This window comes from Pipra filicauda, unplaced genomic scaffold (genome assembly GCF_003945595.2).
Source record: "Pipra filicauda isolate LSUMZ 115617 unplaced genomic scaffold, ASM394559v2 scaffold207_size1410395_pilon, whole genome shotgun sequence".
NCBI classification, from domain to species: Eukaryota; Metazoa; Chordata; class Aves; order Passeriformes; family Pipridae; genus Pipra; species Pipra filicauda.
The window spans coordinates 872,119-895,302 of NW_024104318.1; the positions used below are offsets into that span (position 1 = coordinate 872,119).

The window sequence follows — 23,184 nt, forward strand, 5'->3', positions numbered from 1 at the left end:
GAACTGAATTCATCTCAAATTCAGCTCTTTTTTGTTTCTATAAATTTTACATAAAATTTAACTATTCCCCTTTGTTGTCAGGCAAATGACATGTGAAATATCCATTTTGCAAGTCCATATGGGACAGATTATTTCATCTGTACATTAACAGTTAAGTTTGTGCAACTTACTCTTAATATAGAGATAAGTATGGACAAGTAGTAGATAAGTATCAGTAGGCCCAGAGATGAACTGGACAACAGTAATTTAAATTATGGTTAAGTATTTTAATGAAAAATAAATGTGCATTATAAAGAATCAGAGTTATTTTGGAATTCAGTTCTTGAGATTAACTGAAGCAATAGTCTTAAAAATAACATCACAAAGGCTTAAATTAGTCAAGATCATAATGAGTCCCAAAAGTATTTTTCCTCACTTTAAGGATTTTGAAATTAGCATCTAACTGACATGGATTATAGGAGAAACTGATTATGTTTATCTGTGGGACCCTACTCTATTAAAACTTATGGTAACTGCAGGACTCAAGGAAATAAAAAAGAAATACTGAATACTGATGATTCTTAATAGTAATTTCAGTTCTAGCAGACCAGCAGGTACTACCTTTCAAAAGATACCAGGGAAAACATAATGGTTCAGATGGAGATAAAATGGAATGATCATCTTTAGTCCAGTGTTATAATGATCTTATAATAACATTTTATAGCATCCCAAATATCAACTATTCTTTAAATTCATTAATCAACAATTCATGGTATCCTAATAGAACATATCTTAAACACTCCAATCACTTCATGAAGGTTAATTGAACACTAACTGGTATCTATGAAGCTTGATCACTAATTCGTGAATGAGTTTGGTTTTTTCCAGTCCTTTCTTGGTCCTTGACAGAGGTGAATATTTGACTATAGGTCTGATCCTTCCTCCAAATCAAAACCATCTGCCTAAAGAAAAGAAAGCAAGGGAAGAAGGTAAAAAGGGAAACACATAATGCATTTGTTTTTTTTTTTCCAACCCCAGGTGGTGTCAATCTAAGAAAAAGCCACAAAATAGACCATAAGTTGCAAACATGCCCTTGCTATCATTACTCTTAGTTTTTTACCAAGCCTGCACTTTATCTGTTTTCTGTATATAGAGTTGCTGATCAGCAACATTTGCAAGTTTCCCATAAATAAAAGGGTTATAAAAAATGTGATATGACTTCTCTGTGTGTGGTGGAGAAAAACACCATCCCACATGGTCTCTGAATGGTGACACAAGGTCTATGGAAGAAATTTTTCTTGATTGTTTGCAGCCCACTTGTCAGAGAGTATGTGATTTGGAATATCTCCCTGTTTCAAGTTATTCTTGCAGTTGTTTACATCTGCAGAACTAAAGTAACTGGTTACTTGGCAGCCTATCAGCAGAAGAGAACTAAAAAAAAAAAAAAAATAGAAAAAAATTATTGTATCTTATGTTTCACCAGTTTCATTTTTTTGAAAGAGTGCCTTTTGACTAGTTTAACATGGGGAAAAAAATTGGTGAATCCCAAATTAGTACTTGGTCTGTAGGAAGGCTGTAGACTACAATGACATCTCTCCTTAGTCTCCTCTTCTCCAGGCTGAACAGACCAAGTGACCTCAGCCACTCCTCTTACGGCTTCCCCTCCAGACCCTTCACCATCTTTGTAGACTTTTTTTGGATGCTCCTTAATATCTTTATATCTTTCCTATATTATGGTGACCAAAACTGCACACGATATTCTGCCTTATTTGAGAAAATTAAAATCTTTAATCTCTCAGTCTCTCTTTATACTTCTTTCCTGTTTACTATATAGTCAGGTAGACTCTGGTTAATAAAAATGTGGTAATGTAAAATGTACCAAAAGAAATATATTGCATTATTTTGCTACCCTGATGTAATTGACACGTTTCTCTCTAATTTTATCTATACTGTATTGTCATACATATTTTTTTGCTGCTGTGTATAATTCTTGCAAATATGAATTTCTCTGTTAGCGCAGTTTATGTGGCACAATTAGTGAATAAAACCAAAGAGATAATTACACACAGGAATGTCCAATTGTGGTTGAGATTTTTGCTCTATTTTAATGTGATGTAATATGTAGGGAAGCGACTCTTAGGACTCCTTAGGTATTTCAGACTGTGTGTTTGTGATGGTTTCCATAGTTTTTCAAGAAAGGTCTCTTTGTGAATGACAGTCAAACCTCAAACAAACTTTTTATGAGGGCACCAATTATGGCATAGAGAACTGGGATTTCAACAGTGAACAACTTCAGTATATGACATGTATCCAGTCATATCAGCTGACTTTGTACTTGCTCTTTGGAGTTATAGTGCTATTGCCAATGATGGATGCTCAGTGGCTTGAACCAGTTACCTTAATGCAGGTGTTTGATGCTAATTGAAAGACCTTACTGAGTGTCTGAGACCTAAGCTTTATAGATATGACATGACATCCATGGACCCCAGGGCAGCAGCTGGAAGCTATGTGGGACTGCATGGGTGTCTCAAATATCACCAGAAGCTTCTGCTTAGGCAAATATATAGAGTTTTTATGGTAGTCCTGTAGCACCTCCAACTTGTTTTCCTTCGTACCTTTGGCAGTAAAAGACCTCTGAATTTAGCAGTAGAGGTTTTTTTTCAGTAGCTGTCCTAAAGCACTGATGAACATTGAAAAAATTGTTTCAATGTATGTTTCTCATACTTCCTTTTAAGTTAGAGGTGCAGAGAAGAAAAAAAATAAACAAACAGGTTTGACTGCTGATAATTTCTAAACAAGGTGAAAATAATTAAGACATTGTTAGAGACCCAAATAACAATATAATGCAACCTCTGGAGCAAGTCCAGAGGAGGGCCACAAAGTTAATAAGAGGATTGGAGCACCTCCCCTGCAAAGACAGACTGAGAAAGTTGGAGGTGTTCAGCTTGGATAAGAGAAGGTTGTGTGGAGACTTCATAGCAACCTTCCAGTATCTGAAGGGGACCTACAGGGAAACTGAAGAGGGACTCTTTGACAGGAGCTGTAGTGAGAGAGAGGACAAGGAGTAATGGATAAAAACTGAGAGAGGGGAAATTTAGGGATGTTAGGAAGAAATTCTATGTTAGGAGATACTGGAACAGGTTGCCCAGGGAGGTTGTGGATGTACCAGTCTCAGCAGGGTTCAAGGCCAGATTAGACAAGGCCTTAAGAACCTGGTCTAGTGGGAGGCATCCCTGCCCATGGCAGAGAGGTCAGGACCAGATGGTCTTTAAGGCCACTTCCAACCCTTAACATTCTATGATTCTATGATTTTCGAAAAGAGAAAATTGAAAAACTTTTTTCCTTAAGCTCTCTATAACCTTATTTAACCTGTTGCTAAATGTGCTTGACAAGAATTAAGTGTATTATTTTTACATAGGATACCTAATTTTCTGACTACAAGGACTCTGTTTTAGTTTTCAGCATTTCAGGAAATTCTGTAAGAATAAGTAATGTTAATTGTCATAAGAGTCTACTGACTTATTTGTTATAGTTTTATTCATGTCTAAGCAGTTGTTTGTGAATTTTAAAGAAAGCTGTGATTTTTTACTCAGAACTCTGCATCTTATTTCTTTTAGATTGAGGAGGATACGTGGCAGAAATACTACCTGGAAGGAGTTGCAAATGAAATGTATACAGAATATCTGTCTAGTGCCTTTGTGGGTTTGTCCTTCCCTGCAGTTTGTGAGTAAGTAGATACATATTAATATACAGAAGTATTTGCCTTCTCTCAAGAGAAGTCTGTTTTTTGCAGGAGACCTTTTTACTTCGCTGAAGTCCTAATGTTGCTACTTCATATGGTATCTAATAAACACTAAAGCAATCAATGCATGGAAGTATCTGAAACATTGTAATGCCTGTTTTCAGAATAGACTTGGAATTAAATGATTGTAAATGAAAGCATGAATGTTTTCAGTGTTGAACAAATTCATCAGCAATCCATTTAAATTGAGTTATTTACTCACAAGTACTGTTCTATTGTTTCTTCTAATGAGTCCCATTCTTTGAATAGTGGTCATCAGCATCACCATCTTGGCTAATGTACCATTCCGAGGAAACTATTCATTAATTTAAACATGTCATTAAGTCATATAACCAGTGTGACACCCAGAGCTCTGTGGAACTGGTTTCAAACGACTTGTATTAAGTGAAATATGCCAGAAAAGATATGTCTGTTCTGAGAAAGGACTATTTGAAGCACATAGTACATAACCATAGCATAAGCCATTCTACAGCTTTATTTCTAGAGACTCAGAATGCTTTTGTTAGTCCTAGAATGGGTCTATGAATGAGAGATTTGTATGCAAAAGGTTTCTATGACAAATTCTGTGGCCACATAATCAGATAGGTTTAGCACACTCGTATTTCCTCTTCAGTTGGCATTGCCCTTCACTCCAGCCATGCCAAAAGGTCACCACAAAGGCTGTGGACAGCTTTTGCTAGGGACTGTTCAAATGCTTGATAAGAAACAGACCCTACTCTGAAGAGTTTGATGTTGAACTAGTTAACGCAGAAAAAGTTCTGAAAACTCCATTCTTAGAGAAGGAAGTAGAAGTAAAATATAATCTCTTATGTAAAGGAGGATGATTTTGCTTCTACTCCTCTGACTTCTCCCTCCTTTTCCAATTTTTACAGGGAGCATAAACATAGGTTATGGCATAAAAATGAGGGAGAAACAACTGTTAGACAAATATCCATTTAAAGATCTGTCTTTGTCTGAGATGTAGCTATGACAGAGCCCAGTCTTCAATTTGCTACTAAAATTAGGGGTTTACAATCCATCCTCCCACTGTGTTAGCCAAACTGTCACTAGGTTACTGAGGGGAAAAGTGTATTACTAAACTACAGAAGTCTGCCTGGATATGTTGAAATAGAAAATCTCATAACATATTACAGAAATGTGTATTATATTCAGAATGAATGGTAATTGATGCTGTTTACACTACCTACAGTCATGCAAATTAACTCTCCACTGCAAACCATTTTCCAACCTGTCGAGTTTCTATATGAGTTTGTAGAAACATGTGACTGAGACTGTATTTGATATAAAGCTGTCATTCATTTAACTGTGCTGGTAGAATGGAGATAAAATAATCAATAAAGGGTGTTTATTGAGATTTGGAAACATCTAAATTTTGGAGGTCTTCTCAGGCATTTGGTTATCTGAAACAGCAAATTGTGTTTACTAGTTTAAATGAAACAAAAAGATTTATCTCAAATTTTTCACCACTTTATTAATTTCGAGTTAATTAAAGCACATTAAAAATTAAAAATTAGTATTACTTATTAATGAGTTTGGTGCTTATTAATGAGTTTAGGTATTTTCATTACTGTAAGAATTGACTATTCAATTTCCAAAAGAACTGAAGAACAGGAAAAGTCCTTTGCACTGATTTGTGAAGGGGAAATTAAGTCATTGGATAGGCTTAGTGTGTTCAGCCACCCATGAAATATCCAGACTTTGAGAACAGTTTTTGTAGTGCAGCTTTTAAAATTCCTGCAACCAGTGACATTTTAAAAGTCTGAAACTAAAGGAGGTGTTCTGCTTTCTTAGGTTATGGGTCTTAATTGCCAGTCTAGGAATGTGATTCTTTGGTAAATAGGCTGCCATACAGTTTGGATGAGAAACATAAAGAGAGTGCAGAGGCAGTGGGGATGGGACACTCAATATTGTTGAACAATTTCAAGCTTTTGGTGTCAACACTTGGGTGAAGAATTAGATGGCAACAGAAGTTAGTATCAGTCTGCAAGTTCTATTTTTAACTATATGTGTGTGTACTGTACGAACCAATACATTTTCAGTATGTGAATGTAATTCCTAACATTCTGTGCCCTTGGATATTGCTGGTCCAGGTGTGGTTGATGCTGATTGAAGATAAACTAACCAAATTGTCTCCCCCTACACTGGTTCTAGGCTGACTATTTTCTACCCAAAAATTTTCCTAATGAGGCTAGCCATCTATGGATTGACACTTGGCCTAGCAATGGAAGCAGCATATGAAATGTGTGCACTCCTCTTAATATTTATTAAATTAGACATATTTCCTGTTTATTATTCAAGAAATTGAATATTATCAGTTCAGTAGCCAATTCCTTGTTTTCAGATAAGTATGTGATTGATACAAAGTATGAATAATATTGCTTAATTTGCATAAAGAAGATAAATATTATTGATATATATGCAAAAATATTAAGAACACTGAAGTAAGGAAGTTGGTAGAAAAGCAGGGAGCACTGGAGAAGTTAGTGTATGATCAAGTAAATGGCAGCCATCTAATTGAAAGTTCAACCCAAGAATCATTCGTGACAAATCTGTACAACAGAAAGCAAGTAGCATTGACTTTGCATACATTTCAGTGGTAGAACTGAAAAATGGTTTCTAGTTAGTAAAAAACCCAAAAACTCACTTTCTTTATTTTCACAGAGCCCCTTAGCTTGAAGTTAATGGTGGTATGCTAACTCACAATTCTGCAAGTCTGTGAATATCACCCTTAAGTTGTTTTAACAAATAGCCACTTAAGCAGACTTTTATGACTGAAAAAAATGTGTATTACAGTATCAGAATGTAATTCCCATATATTGATCACAAATTACTTCCAGTCATGCAGTTCCCCAAGGACAATAGTTGGAAAATAGTGACTTATTAATAGTGTACTCTCACTTTATTTCAGTATATACATATTTTTCTAAGGAATGCACACTACAATCAACAAATATTTGAAAAATTGCCTCAAAACATCCACAACTATAGCCAGATGCAATTTTGTGTTGTGTATCATGACCTTTATTATTATTACTTAAGTAGACTTCGTATCACAATGTGTTGGTGGTTATGCTATTGTTATCAACTTCTCAGTTCATATTTTTAGGATCGTATGGGTTAATTATCTTCAAAATAGAAAGATCTTAACATATATTCTGTGTATCCCTAATGGAAAAAATGGGGAAAGATCTTAGCGTAAGTTCTCAAAGAAAATACATTCCCCACGGCCTTCTCTACATATGTGATGCTGGTTGTGAAAAAAGACTGACTCTTGGCCTCTTCTTTTCCTGCAGACTGGTGTTTGCGAAACTAAAGCTCTTAATGATAGCCATAGAATACAAGTCGGAAAAACGCGAAAGCAGGTATGTCCAATCCCTGCAACTCTTGAAGTTCTGGAATGCACTGCCAAGAATTTTGCTTGCCTTTTCTTCTTTTTTTTTTTTTCAGAATGAACATAGCTATTTGAAACATTTCAGAATATAATTAGCATGCCATCACATTACAGCATTTCACATAGCACTGAAAGGCGCTTATTTCTGCCTTATTCCTCCCTGAAATAAATCCAAGTCAGGACATTTAGTAGAAGGTGGAGAGACAGTAATACGTATGTCCCATCTCTAGAAGCGCAGTTAATTTTTACTTAGGGAAAAGCTAACAATTTTTTGTTCCTAATGTATCACTTCTAACCAGAGGTCCAACTTACTTTACTGAAAATGGAAAAGTGGAAAACAGATGTCATATCAAAATTCATTATGGTTACGTGTATTCTCAAAATACAAATTTAGCATTGAAATTACCAACTGGCTGGCTACTTTCCTCAACCAGAAAGAAAAAAATTCATTGTTATTAGTACAGCGTTTCTTGCTTTTTTTCATACAAAAGTTCATAAAAATCTGATTGACATTGGAATCAAACTTCCATCAACTAGTCTGTCAGTGCTGTAAACGATAATCATTTTTGCATAACAAAAATATTATAAATGTTGTCTGCAACATGTAGAGGAACATTTAATAAAAATATTACAGTACTGACTCTGGATGAATTTGATTTTCCTCTTTCAAAAGTTATATTCTGTGCTGCTGCAGTAAACCTGGAATGATATGTATTAATTCATCTTATTATTGGCCTTTAATTACTTCTAAGTGGCCAAAAGACACTTTTGAGGGCAATTGTTTCTCCTCACAGGAGAGCCGATTCTGTCATTTGAACTCATGCCACAATTTCTGAGGTTTTACAAGTTTATTTTAATGTTTATTCCTAAATGTCATAATTTTTCTTTATTAAAAATTTTTCTTTATTAAAACCTATATTGGGCATTTGACATGGAAAATGCAATGTTAAAACTGTTTAAAAGAGTATTTCCATGCCCGATAGTTGATTTTACTTGATTCTTTCCTATGTTACAAAGTGAAATGTGAAGTGGTGTATGTGCTATTGGATATTATTTTTGTTCAGACTATGCTTTTTTGTTTACATTATACTGATTAAGAAATCCTTTTTTTTTAAAATATATTTTTTAAAATGTTTTCAGCTCGTATGGACTCTTAAAATACTTTTCCATTGAATGATCTCATTCTACATTAGCAAATGTAAAGCCAATGATCTCTTCTTTTGTCTCTAGAAAAAGGAAAAATTGATAGTAATAGCAATGGAACTATTTATCAGATTTTGTTTATCCAGTATTTAAAAAAAAAAAATTGTTTCTGTTTTTTCCCCTAAGAATTATTGCCCAAATTTAGGTTGTCATTGCTTCAGTTGTCATTACTTACATAAGTGCTAATATTACAGTCTCTTTCAGTAATAACAGATAGTTCTTGGCTTCTATATCATTCTTTGCACTAACTTCAGTGGGAGTTGGATTGAGTTCTTAATCACAAGGTGATGCAGAGGATCCCACAAAAAGTAACACAATGTGATACAAACATATATTCCTTCTTATTTAAAGCCACACAGGTAACAGTTTGCAATTAATTAATTTAGTAGGGAAAAAAAGAGTCTAAAATTGCAGGAAACAATAGTAACAGAGGGATATTAACAAGTTGATTTTGTGAATATGTATGTAACAAAAAGAGGACGTATAAGATATTGACATTTTCTTATAACCCTGATCCACAGCAATATCTGCTGATTTTATTATATAGTGATAATTATATAGTCACTGTTTGGTGAATCACAGAGCTACCTGTAACATATCTTTACTGTTCTACTTGTTCCTGTGCTCTTCAACCCAAATATGTTAACTACATATTTGTGGTTTTCTGATCTAGAGCCTTTTAGTCTAACCAGAAAGGTAATGGAACAAAACTTAAGTTTCTCACTTCGTAGGTATACTTGTATTTCCTTGCATTTCCTTGTATTCCTCTTATTAAATGAAAAGATGGGGAATTAAGATAAAAAGTTAGAATAACATGTTTTAGAAGTGCAAGCTCTTTTTGAACAAGATAAATTTGTCATTTTCCAATTATATTTGTTGATGTTGACATTGAAAATATTTTATTCTGCTCATATGTAAAGTTCTTCATAAAGATGAAATGGCAACTGATTATGGGTATCCTTTTAAACTTTCAGTCTTTATGAGAGTGACCAACAGTAGATATGTGCTGATTTTATGACTGTAGTTTGCATCCATATTTAGTAAAACTACTGAGAGGTTTTTTTATATAGTTTACAATTCAGAGGAACAATGTTAAATACAACTAAAAGTTTAGAATGTCACCTAGGTGGCACCCTTTTATTAAGAGGTAATATTTCCTGCCATAATGGAGACAGGTCTAGGAATAGTATTTTCAGGAGCAGAGGAAATTTTCAAAGCATTCTTTGTGCTTAAAGGATGAGAAGCTCTTACTCCCAACAGTTCAATTTTTGTTATTAGCCAAAATAAAATATCTATAGCAGTAAATTATGTATCTGATTTTTTTACTTAACACAGAGAGGTTCCTTTTAAGATTAGTTTCATCTACCATCATCACTTTGCACTCAGAGCTAAAGCAGTGTAAAGTGGATTCAGAAGTGGTAATGGGAGGTCATTCTAAATTTCTTAATACTCTTTGTAAATTTTCAACTCAGTGTTAAGGATAAATAGTCCCATCCCATTCAATGCAGACTTGTATTTGACTTTGTTGATACCCTTATTACATGTAGAATGGTATAAATACTGATTTACCTAAGCACTTTTTTTTTCCCAGGCAGTCACTTAAATGTCAGTTTTCTAAAGCTTTCTGGTTTACAGTCAAATTCTGTTAATTCCACCATAGGGAATTTGAGATCAATAGAAATAATAAATTATCAGAACTCTATCCAAGCTAATATTGCTGTACAAGTTAGCAGTAGCTGAGCTTCCTACTTGCAGATGGGCTTTTTCTTCTTGTTTTCCTGGTTACTAATAAAGCTTCCCAAAACAGTAAGCACACCTTGATAGCATGTTTTGTTAAGATTAGGTAGTTAATTATAAACAATTTATGATTTTACAGGGTTGCTTAAAAGCAGATATTCAAGATATATAGGTAATATAGTCATAGATATGATAAATGCAAATCAGTTGTCATATAATCCGTAAAGTATCTACAGTCTTTTTAGGCATCTGTTCCTCATCAACATATCTTAAAAATTAGTAAAAATAGCTATGATTAGATTTTTTTTAACCTTTCCTTTTATATATTTAATAATGTTTAACCTACTCCTCAGGTATCAAAGAAGCCTGAGTTTACAAAACTCAATTTAGAGGGTTTCTGACAAGTTACTAAGGTCTGCACTTTAGTAGTTCCAGGTCACAATACGACTTAGCCATTCCTTCATCTCTAATTAGTATCTGGGAATGTTATAATGCATTATTAAGAAAAGGAAGCACTTAAATAAATTTTTGTGCCCCTGATAAAAGCCAAATATTTTAGCTTAAAATTTGTCTTTCTTAATTCATTTAGGTTTTGGTTATTTTATAGAAAAATGCAAAGGGAACATGGAGAGCATGAACCTGAAAATGTCCCTAAGTTGAATATATAGCAAAAAATAACAGTTCAAAATGCAGACATTCAAACTCCTTATCTGAAATCCCTTTTAGAGACATTTCTGCCTTCCTTTTTCCCCTGTATTTTTTTCCACATGAGTAAGCAAGAAGGAAAGCCTAACATGGATTCTTCCCTCCTGCAACCCATTTATACTCCTCTTGTAAAATTTTCTCTTGTCTATCCATATATTTGTTCTCATTCTCAGCAGAAAAACCTTTAAGCCTTGAAGACTTTTAAATAAAGGGTTTTTTTGCTTTTGCTTTGGTGTCAGTTGATTTCTTATCAAAGTGTTTGATTTGCAATTTTTTTCTTGTCGTTTGCAGAAGCCGAAAGCGGTATGCCCTCTTCGTTACCTTTCCTTCCAACCTCAATCCTACCTTCACTCCTTCTAACTTCAGGACTAATTCCTTGCCAAGAACACAGGAAGATAACATCTTTGTCTATCTTTCTCTGTATATGCACACACATATATACATACATATATTCATCTGTCTATGTGTGTGTGTATATATATATCTGTGTGTATAATTATATATGAGCCCCCAGTCTCAAAGAGGAGAGAGAATAGCATTTTATCTCTCCATTGTTTCTTGTGACTCAAGCACTAACTTCTTTGCAGGAAGTATAAAATTAAACAGCATAAGTTTTTTAGGCCTTTTTTTCCCCCTTTTGGAATCATTGGTGTATCAGAGTGTTGCATTCGAAAAGCAGACTTTACTGTTAACATCTGTCCTCTTTTTTCATTTGTACTGTACCATGACGATGTATATTTCGTCTTTACCAGCCCTTGTGCTGCCATATTGTCTTCATATTCACACCTTCATTGATGTCCTTCTTTCCCCAGAGTCTTCCTTCAAAACGTGTCTTACAATACAGTAGTTCGTGTTCTCTTGCAGTCTCATCTTCCATTAACAACAACCAAATAACTGATTCTTTGCATTGCTGGTCCTGTTTTGAGTCCAGTTATTCATAATACAGTACTCATTAAAGCTGTTGTACTGTTCCAGTGAAATTGCCATGGATAGTTTGTATTGTATGTCACATTCATTTTAATGACATTAATTGAACTCATTTATGAAGATGTTACTGTATGTATTTTGTTTCTCAGCTTTGGGTTGGTTTGTTTTTTTTTCTGAGATGGCATGTTTTGCATTTTCTTTTGGTATACCATGCTCTGAACCCCTCTCTAGTCTACATTCTATCTTACTGCTATTGGTTTGGATGAAGTAAATAGGGCATGCTCTTCCTTGTCTCTCCTCATCTCTCTTCCCTCTCACAGCTTTTTTTCGTAATTGCTTATAGCATTCTGTCTGTCAGTGGTGGTCTTTGGAGACCTGTTCTCATTGTCCAGACACTTCAGTTTCCTTCTTCATCGTTCTCTCTAAACTTTACTTTCTATTTCTGTTCTGTTGCATATGTTGTGTTATATGTATTTAAGTTTTAGTCTTATTCTCCTATGGTTTCTGAGTAGATGTGTGATAAGAGAGGTGGCTTCCTGTCAGTTTGGCATTGATATGATCCAAATGCAGAGAAGTTACTGCAACACTTAGCATCTTCAAGGATCTGCAGCTGTTGCACCTCTACTTTGCTTCTTGCTTTTAAGTATATATTATCTTGTGGTGAAGGCATGTTAAAGCTGGCATGATGAGCAATATGGAGAAGTGTTGTACCAAGTGAAGTTGCTTGCTCCCAGAATAAAGTATTCTGTTATGCTTCGTTGTACTGATAATCAATCACTTCTAGAATCAGAAGGAATAACTTAATTGTTTCCAAGTGTATTGAATTCACCATCACTGTTTAACTAGTTTGGACTATGCTCCAGTAAAATACCTCATGCACATCCTGTAAACCATGACTTAGGTGCTATTGTAAAGAATTTAACTCCTGGGAGCAACCTTTTATATGCTTGTAGTAATTAAGCTTTAATACACTGTAGCATGTAATGTGCACTGTGTCTTTTGCCTTGTATTCTTTTTAGTGTCTTACTGGATTTTGCTGTGCAGAGCAATATGGATCTGAGTTAATGTCAATGACAGAGCCCAGGAGAAGGAAGCAATACTAATGAGTTACAATCAGTGTGAAGCTGGTATATGCACAACTCCCACTGTGGGATTTATGCACCTACTCTCACACTCCAAAACATACCCTGAAACAAAAAATATTATCTCCAACTAATTCTATAGTTGGCTGACTGACATGGTGTGTTTTAAAAGGCCGCTACGCTAATAGTGGTGCTTTTTACCTGGGCATACCATGAAACAATCAAGAATAATAGCTGGTTTTGTTTAAAAGTGTGGTATCTATAGTCAGTAATACCATATAGTCTTGTTTTAGATAATGTAGGCATAGTACTTAAAGAATATTGTATCTTCCTGATGATTTTGCTACTGTTTGAGTTGCACGGGGAATGGTACAGTACATCTACCACAAGGTTTAAAACAGTTGTTACAGCTTTTGTCATTTGTTTAGTCAAAATTTTGCTGTTTGTGTTTCATTCAATTCAACAATTAATATTTTTTCTTTAGAAGAGGAGGATGATAGTCACACGGGTAGCAATAAAGCTGAAAACAAACAAAAAAATCAATCAAGCAAACACCCAAAAACCAACCAACTAACCAAAAAAAAAGTAGTATTACTAAGTCAGAGAAGTTTCCTTGATGCAGGGCTGAGCTGTTCAATTGGTCACTGGTAATGGGATTCCTCTCACCTAAATGTCTAATCTCCTTTTAGTTATCTAGACTTATTCCATGATTCAGGGAGAGAAACAATTCTTAAATGCATCTTCCATTTTAAGACAGATGAGAGGAATCTCACATTTAGTGCTGCCTAAATGTAACCTTGAAAGTAAGAACAAACAGAAATAGTATGTAACTGAGACACTGACAAGGAAAATTGTTAAAAGGACTTTTCTGGTGTACAGAACTACAGGAAACATTTTTCATTCTACTGAAATTTTTGTATGCTGAATATTTATTAGAAGTAATGTTTTAAATATTCTAATAATGTGAAAAGATATCAGCCATCAAATTTTCTAATCACATTTCAGCCCAAGAAATAATAATTTGAGTCCAATATGTGTAATATTTGAGAGCAGGAGACAAAAATCACCCAACATCGAAAATGAGTAAAAAGTAAATAGATAGAGGGAATTCGTCCTACCCCAAAGTGCCAGTTCACAAATTGCCCTACAGTTCAAACCTCCAAGTGTCAGGTTCTCCATCAAATATCTGTAAGTTCAGGAAAACATGGAAGATCTTCAATTAGTTTTCAAAACCTTAGCTCACTTATAATGCTTTAAAGGAGCACTAAAAAGGAATATATAGGAAGTATTCTCTAGCTAGATCAGGGTATTGTCAGTCATCCATGCCCTACTGAAAAGGTATTGAGCAATGCTCATGTTCTAGGGTAGTTTCAGGTAGAAAAGAACAAATCAACAAATATTTACGTGTATCTTTTATTGAAGGTAACACATATACTAAAAAAATCAGAAAGATATAATCCAAAAAAGTATGTTGATCACAACATACACACAGTGAGTTATGAACAGATATCTGTTCTCCACTGACATATGAAAAAGTCATCACGTCCTATCTTAACTTTTCATTGTGTAAATAAAATCATAAACATTCATCTAGAATTTTTGTGACCACATTTGAATTTTCCTTTTTTTTTTTAATTGTGCATCTCAGATGTGCACTGATTGCCATTTGTGTTTCACGTGTTTATATTTCTGTCAGTCCGGGAACTCATTTTCAGCTGAATAGATAGTATTCCTAATTCTTTCCTGAGCTTTAGTTGTTCAGTGTCAGGTTGGATGGGGCTTTGAGCAGTCTGTTCTACTGAAAAATATCCCTGACCATAGCATGAGGGTTGGAACTAGATGATTTTTAAAGATCCCTTCCAAAATAAACTATTCTATGATTCATTCTGTGAACTGAATTCAAGGATGATTTCCACATTTTCAATATGTGACATTTTCATTGCTCTTGGATGCCTGATCTTTAATCTAATTACAACGTGAATCTTCTTTAGCAAATGAACTAACTTTTGCAGAGGTTTCCAAACTGCATATTCTTCCAAATTGTAGTATTACCAACAAGTAATGGAATAAGTTCATGTTGGTGAAGGACATTAGATTCCTATTAAACACATTAAATCATATTTAATTTACATGGCTGTAATTGGCATGTGTTCTAAATGTTCATGTGTGAACAAGCAAGCAATCATGTGAACCCTACCAGGAAAAGTTTTGTTCTGAGGAATGTATTTCTGGAACTGGAATCCTTAAAGAATTATGGCTGAATGATTTTTTTGAGCTTGCTATTACTTGATTACTTTCTGAGGTAATCTAAACTCGAAATCTTATAGAATTATAACATTTAATCAAGATTTCAGAAGCTTTTAAAATACTTGGCCTTTTTTTCTTAATTTCATGAGCTGATTTAGGAGATTAAAAATTAAATTGTATTTTATGATAAAAACATGTATTTGGAAAAATCAGGAGTGTCATTTTCAATAATACTTTTTCTGATGTATGGCACGGATTGCATATTAATTAGCTCTAGGTATTGTTATTAAACCTAATGAGTTGCTGTTCTTTTTTCCCCTTTTCCTATGTCTTCCTGTATCTGCAAAACTTTTCATCCTTGGAGATACATAAAAATGAGACATTAGCTGAAGCTTGCTTTCTTAAAAGTCCAATTTAGTTTGCCATGTACTTAGCTTCTCAACCACAGGGATATATATATATATGCATATTTTCATATTAAAGAAATACATGCATCTCTAAATAACTGATAGATGCATCTTCTTTGTGTACTAATAAGACTGTTTTGTTTTTCTCTGTGCTGTTTGTTCTCCATATTCTACTATTTTAATTCAAACATTTCCCTTGCTGTACATATTAGAATGAGTGCTTATCAAAGCATAACTTTAGCTAATGATACTACAAGTGTCATAAGAAATAATTCAGTTCCTGCTTTAATAAGCAGTGTGTTTAATAAATCCATATAGACTCAGTAGAAGTTGCTCATGATTTTGCTCTGGTTATATATCAGTGTGTATATAAACCCAAAGCTTTATGAGGTTTTGCTGTAACTCTTTGCTAATAGCAGTGATGGGGCAAATTAATTTTTATTCCCTATGGAAGATTTTGCTGCTGGGGTCATGCTGCATTAATTGTGATCAAAACTATATTTTGTGGCTATTTGTATTTGTGAAAATAAGTATGTGTGAATGAAGTATAAGATCTGACAAAAATAAAGTCTATACACTGACCCATCTGAATTGATTTAGTGTATCTCAGAAAACCTCGAGATACAAAATTGTGCTCAAAATACCTTACAACCTAAATGAAGCAAGTTACTTCTAATTTAAGATTATATTCCATGCATCTTAAAAGAACTGCTTCATTTGCTCATTACTTTGTCAAATTTTAAGTATTGTTATGAGGAGTGAACATTTATACATCTAATGATTACCTCAGTTTGTGGAGCTTGGGTTGTTGAGTTTTGAGTAGGATTTTTTACTCTTTGGTATGGTTTATCTCCAAGAATTGTATTGAGGAAAAAAACTAACCTGGTCTATGTAAAGAAATGTGTTCATCTCTTTTCACTGAAAAGCAGTAATAGTTACGTGATTAAAGAATCAAATGAGATAAAAGCTATTTTTCTGACAGAACAGTACCCATTCGTACCTAAGAAAAATAACCAACCCAAACTGTATTACGAGTCTTTACATGTTTTAGAAGAAACAATATAGCAAATAAATGAGATTAGCATGGTTAGGAGATTTTTGAGTTTAACAGCTAAATTCTCAGCGTAATGGTAAGATTAAGGATGAGCAGACAGGGAAAGGGAAACGTGGAGACTGAAGTACAGATGCAGTTATGGACATGATACAAAGTTTTGGCAGAAAGACTTTGGAGATTTAGTGGCAGAAAGATTCTCTCCTGGTTCTTGAGAAGACTTATCTAGGCTGACGTAGGCTCACAGGTCTAAGACAGGCATTTTCAGCTTTTGTCTGTGAGTACTGGCAGAGCGTATGTCTCACCTCCCTTAGCCATGGCTGGTACAGGGATCTCTGTAAGTGCTAGTAAGTGCTCTGTGGGCTCAAGAGACAAAAGCTTGTGCAGGAAATAGAAATTTTCCAACCTGTTTGTGATCTGAGTGACTGGTTTCATATGAAGAAATACTTACAGGGTGATTTCCTTGGTTTTTTGTTATGTTTTTTTGCTTGTTTATTGTCTGGTTTTTTCTTGTTTGGCTTTAGGGTGTTTTGTTTTTTCTCTTAGTTTGTTTTGTTTGTTTGGGGTTTTATCTGTTTTATTCCATTTTAAAACCTGTGAAAATGCATTTTAAAACTGGATAAGGTAAATGTTTTTGTTGCAAGTGCAACCATTAAGCCCAATTGACTAACAAAAGAAATACTAGGTCTGACACTGGATGATAAATACTAGATGATAGTAGTTGATAATAGATGATACTAGTTTAGCTGTGTAACTTTATTTCATCTCACTTACCTGCGTGCATAATGTACGCGTTATTTACACCATCACATTTAATTTTTTTGCAAATATTACCTGCTTTCCATGGTGATATCTTCCAATTTCTGTAATTCTTCTCTCCTTTTTTATTACAAAGCTTGAAACTGTGAATGAAGGAAAAGGAAGGATATCTGGGTAGATGCTTTCCTTGAGATTTAATTTCTGTTTGAGCCTCTACCAAAGAATAGCTGTGTGAGAGTGAGATAATAATTTAAACCAAACCTTTCATGGATGACCTCTGATTAGATGTTCCTTATTTTGGGCATCAGAGACTGGGCTTTTGGAAATGTGGAGCATTCTTACTTACAGCAAAAGTCCCTAGAAAGTGTATATGGAGCTACATAATACTAAACACTTAGAAAAAGATGGTCTGTAGGCATCCCAAGTTAATAACTGCTATATCTCATAGTGACTTAATCTCTCCTCTGTAAAATGGGATAATACTATATCTTCATTCTTCTTGTGAAGTAAATTATGTATTTGTGAATCTTTTCCATGCTGTAATGATGAACATTGCAGAAAAACACGTAAGAAGAGTATGATCCTGATTTTAAAGAGAGATAAATTACATGAAGCCATGCCTGAAGTAATGGCAGTAAAACACCTCTCAATGAAGTTCCAGATTGTGAGAAGGAATATTAAATTAGGGATTGTATCATAATGTCTACATAATGGCAGCTGAATTATGACTGTATGACCAACCTTTTACTTCTGAACTCATGAGTGCTCTATTTTGCGGCCTACATATTCTTGTCATAGGGCCTTGCAGCTTGTGGAATTACACAAAGCAGTGTGCTCATTATTAATCTTTCAGATATATTTTTGTCATATTAACTTATTCCTAATGTATAGAGAATAAATTATATATTGAATAAGAGATGTACTGAGACCAATTTTCCCTACAAGAAAGACTTTGGACCTTCAAAGTTTAGTAATATATGTCTGTTCACAAATGTGCTTTTTTTATTTTTGTGTATATATCCTTCCCTAATATCAGTTTTTGCTAAATCTGCAAGGTATTAATTTGCTGGTAGTCTTTATTTACTCTAAATTGCACATCAATGCCATTACTACATTTCGAGTTAGAAAGGCTAAGATTTAATAAAAGGCAAAAAAGAGAGAACTTGTGAAAAGCTATATTAAGTTTTAGAAAGTCAAAAGCTTAGTTGTATTAAACATTAATAAAACTTATTGGAAAATATATTTACATTTATTTATATATGTATATTCATGTTTAGTGTGTTACTGTGCAAAGTGCCTTACCTAAAATCTAGAGTTAAGTTATTATAAAAATAAAGAAGATATTTCATAGAGAGACATGGATTACCTCACTTCTTGATAGCAGTTTGTAATTTCCTTCATCGAATTTAGCTGAGGGTATTCTGTCATTGTGGTTGGGTTATTTTTGTTTCATGGCTGCATAGCAGTGTTTTAAAAATTTTCTATTTGTTTTATGTTTTTTCAGCTGTCGTGACTGGTTGTCTTGTACCATTCCCCTTGAGTGTATGTGTGTGTTTATTATTTTAAAGAATAACATTATATGTCCAGATAGGGGTCCCATTAACTCTTTTTTTCACTAGAAATTGGCAAAAATTTGCATTGAAGGGTTTAGCTTCATAAAGGATATTTTGTGTTATTACTGAGTGGTGGTTGCTGGTTCTTCCCTTTTAACCATATTGTGAATTTTTCACCACTTTGCATGACAGAGCAAGAAAACAGCAATGCTCAGCTTCACACTCCATGTTTCTGAGAGGCTTTTGTGTAGTCTATATTTAAAGCAAAAACATAAGAAAACAGATGTAAACACTTACATGATGTGATTATAGGCAGAGGCATGTGATTGTCTCAAATTAAAGTTTTTGTAAAAAGCATGTGAAACTGTTATTTGACTGGAAATTTCAAGGAAGATGGCTTAAAATTTCCTTGCAACCTTTCCTAACTAGTGGGTCCCCTATAACAGAATCAAATAAAGTTAATTTAGAGCATTCCGTTAAAAATAGTTTAAACTTATGGTTTTGTTGGTTTTGTTCTTTTTTCACTGAGCAGTATATTAATCAATCCTGGAAACCACGTCAAGATTCAAGAAGGTACCTTAGGATTCTTCATTGCAAGTGATGCCAAAGAAGTAAAAAGGTAAATCATGTGTTTTTATCTTTAAATTTAAACATATATATTTAATGTCAGTTTGTTTCTTTACATGTAAATGCCTCACTTAATTTGCCTTATTATCTGATTCTCAGGGAGAATTGAGTTGTCACTGTAGTGAACCAAACGTATATATATATAAAATTTTCTTAACTAGGGTCCTAAATATCAAGGAAATTAAATAATTTTGCAGCAGATATGAAAAGAAATAAAGAGGCTGGTAGAAGACAGGGATTACAGTTTTGTCTGAGTTTCAGGTTTAGAGAAGTTCTTATTTACATAGACTTTAGCAAATACTTGATGTAAGCAGGCTACTGTATTCATTCAGTAATTGCATTAGCAAAATAATATTTATGTTCTTGTCATTTTTCTTTAATGGAGCTACAAATTCTATGACCTCATAATAATAAATCAAATTACAACAGTGCACTATATTCCAACCAGCTATATTCACAGGCTCATTGTACTTGGCTGTACTAGATTTGGGATGAATGAAAAAGAGTTTTATGGTATTGTGTTTAGGACCAAATGTGTGTATTGTTGTTTGTTAGGATCATTATATGTTTGGAAAGAACAAAGGAGAATTGTGAGAAAATAATTTTTAAAAGGAAGAATTGTTGAATGTAAGAGTTAAAAAAAAAAAAGATTAATATTTGCAGCTGAATGCCTCCTCATAATTTGTGTATTTGTTATGTCATGCCATCAAGAATCAGATTTTTACTTGATGTTCTCCATGAGCTTGCTATTTTAACTAAATCCCACACTTAAAAGGGTGAAATATTCAAACGATACACTTCATTAAGTTCTAAAATTTTTAGGTTTAAATTACAGTGAAATAAGCAATGCATGTTTGCCATGAATCTTTAAAGAAAGTCAAAACATCAAACCAATGAAACCAGAGAACTTGAGTTCTGTTTTTATTGAAAGAGCTAGGATATTTTTTGGCTAGGGTAAAGAATATAGAACAGAACAGCAGTGCTCCTGACCTCTCATATTTCTAGCACCATCTCTGGAGTATGTGCATCCTGCACTGCCTCAGGTGCGCTGCCTTTCAGCATAGAGTTGTTCTCTCTGGTGCTTTTCACCAGTTGAATACACAGAACTGTCTTCATGTTGCTTTACCGAGGTGCTGGTTTTCTTTCATTTATAAGGCACCCTCCAATGATTTTTTTTTCAGACTGCTAGAAAAATGGCATAATATTTTTAACAGGGAGAAGTTGACTGCGTTTAGGGAAATTTTTCACATCATTCATCTATCATGTTTTATCTAATACCAAGCATGAAACAGGATTTCCAATTCTGCCTGGCTTTTTGCAGAAGGCTTGGTTTAGAAACATCCTGCCTCCCTTACAACGTTTCTTAGCTGTTCTTTGCAAAGCAAATGGTTGTCAGATGTGTTTCAACTAACAAAGCCAATTATGAAAAGTGTTCATTTCATCCTTTTGAGCTATGAATCAGAGTCAGAAAAATGTTCTAAAATTGAGGGGGTTTGGAGAGGGAAAAATAAATTTTTAATAAAACAAAATTAAACATGTTATGTACCTGAAATTCAAATTAAATTATTCTGATTTTTTGTTAATGAAGAAATTCCAGCTCCCTTAAGCTAAATCTATTCATATTTCTATATCCCACAATGAAATATAACATATGATGTTCAATTACTCTTCCTGCTAGAATCACTTTTGCATTTTTAGAAAAACAGTTTCCCATTAGAAGCAATTATACCTAGAAACAATTATGCCTTGGTAAATAGCTTCACATAAAATGTCAAGTGTTTAAATAAAACACAAACTGTATGAATTACATCTTTATTGTTCTTTATTCATTTAAATGTTAGTACTATGATCAGAAATCCATATGCTTCAAATCCACGTAATTCACTCCAATTATATAGAATGATAATTTTATTACAGCAATCACTTCAAGTATTTGCTCTTGGCTTTGGACATAGGATTGAAGGTACTCTAGGACATTTGTCCTGAAGTGAACTTCAGAAACACGGTCTCTAGAAATCACACAGAATCACAGAGAATCAACCAGGTTGGAAAAGACCTGTGAGATCATTGGGTCCAACGCATGACCCAGCACCACCCTGTCAACTAGATCGTGGCACTAAGTTCCACATCCAGTCTCTTCTTAAATACCTCCAGGGGCGGTGACACCACCACCTCCCTGGGCATCCCATTCCAATGTCTGATCACTCTCTCTGTAAAGAATTTCTTTCTTGTGTCTAACCTTTACCTCCCCTGGCACTTGTGTCCGGTGCGTGTCACGAAGTTTTGTGAGGTAATATTTGTGGTAGTTAATTCTTGTTCAATAAAGGGGCTTACAGCTGGAGTGGGGAGAAATTGTAAAAATTTGAGGAATTTTTCTCTTCCTGGCTTATTTCTTGGCATCAAGCCATGGTTTGAAACATGTTTTATTCTCATTTCCTTGGATGTAATTTGTTTACTTTCTGGTGGAATGTGAATATCTTGAAGACCAGAAACTTTCTGCAGCAAAGTATACAAATGCTTAGAGAAGGTTTTTCATTTTACATTTTGCATTTTAGAAATAAGGCAGCCTGAAAGAGTAATCTTCCTGGAATTTTCTTAGAGAAATTAAGTGTGCTACGTTTAGGACTTGTATCTTCCATCAGCAGTTTCATGCTATATTGATTTTAGAAGTGTTAATAACATTCAGTGAGGTTTCACTGCAATTTATATTTGTATTCCCTGGTTCATATCTTGTATGCTAGACTTGCTTTCTTTCTCCTGATGGGCCACTTAACTACCAGGGTCATTTTTCAGAGGTGTAAAATAACTTAGATAAATTTTTAACTATTTAAATTAGGTATCTAGTTTATATCTCTGACCATTTCCTTTATTATAGTTCTACCTGTGGTGGCCACACTCTACTTAATTTAGAAGAAATAGTAGTGATCATCCTAGCTGTAGCGACAAAGGGTGTGTTTAATCAGAGACTGTGTACTAATATTGTTTATTTTTCTTTTTATATTTTGGACTGTAGATTGTTCTGTTTCAGAGACCTCCCTACTGTTGTAGCAATCCAACCAGCCAGTACTGTCAGCAAAAGCTATGGGTGGTCGCAAAGTGGCAGCTTTGCTTCTTACTGCCAAAAATTATATTGAGAAGTATGCAATGAGGGGGGTCGGCATGATAGGCAGGGAGTTGACCTATGCTGAGCATGGACAAATACAGGGAAATAAGCAGGTTAAGAAAGTATGTTTAATTTGTTATGCCAGCAAGAATCCTGCTAAACTGTATCTGTCTAGCTAGAGGCCAGCTGTGTGTGTGATCCTCATGAAATGTGTCATAGCAGCCTTACATGGTATGTTGACTTGACAGGCATGATTAAACTCTCCTCTGGGCACTCTGATACATATTTATTAAATTGGAATTTTTTTTAAAATCTTATATAAAGTAAAAAGTTTATCCTTTCCCTCTTTCTTAGTTCTCCTTGTGCTTTACCTAGTGGTGAGCCATTTGATAGAAGAGTAGAAGTCCGTGAACAAAAATGTTAAATAGAAACCTAGATAGTTCATCTTGTTAATTGCATATTCTTATTTTAAATTTTTGCTTTTGTCTGTTCAAAACCAAAATGGTTCTTCTTTATTTAGATATGAAGAACAAAAAAAAAGAGAATCGTAGGATCATAGAATGGTTTGAGTTGGAAGGCAACCTTGAAGATCATCTAGTTCCAACTCCCCT

The 23,184-nt window shown here is 34.2% G+C and overlaps 1 protein-coding gene across 45 annotated transcripts in view; it reads left to right on the forward strand.

Annotated features, from left to right (window-relative positions):
* Positions 1-23,184, forward strand: part of KCNMA1 (potassium calcium-activated channel subfamily M alpha 1) — a 480,406-nt gene that overhangs the window by 348,362 nt on the left and 108,860 nt on the right. For 24 of the 45 annotated variants that reach the window (XM_039380918.1, XM_027723988.2, XM_027723989.2 and 21 more), the window contains 4 exons: positions 3,597-3,706; positions 7,075-7,143; positions 11,109-11,120; positions 19,376-19,462. In XM_039380918.1, the coding sequence (XP_039236852.1) occupies positions 3,597-3,706; positions 7,075-7,143; positions 11,109-11,120; positions 19,376-19,462 (278 nt within the window). The remainder of the gene's footprint in view (positions 1-3,596; positions 3,707-7,074; positions 7,144-11,108; positions 11,121-19,375; positions 19,463-23,184) is intronic. The other 21 variants (XM_027724023.2, XM_039380921.1, XM_027724022.2 and 18 more) reach the window with 1 other exon arrangement.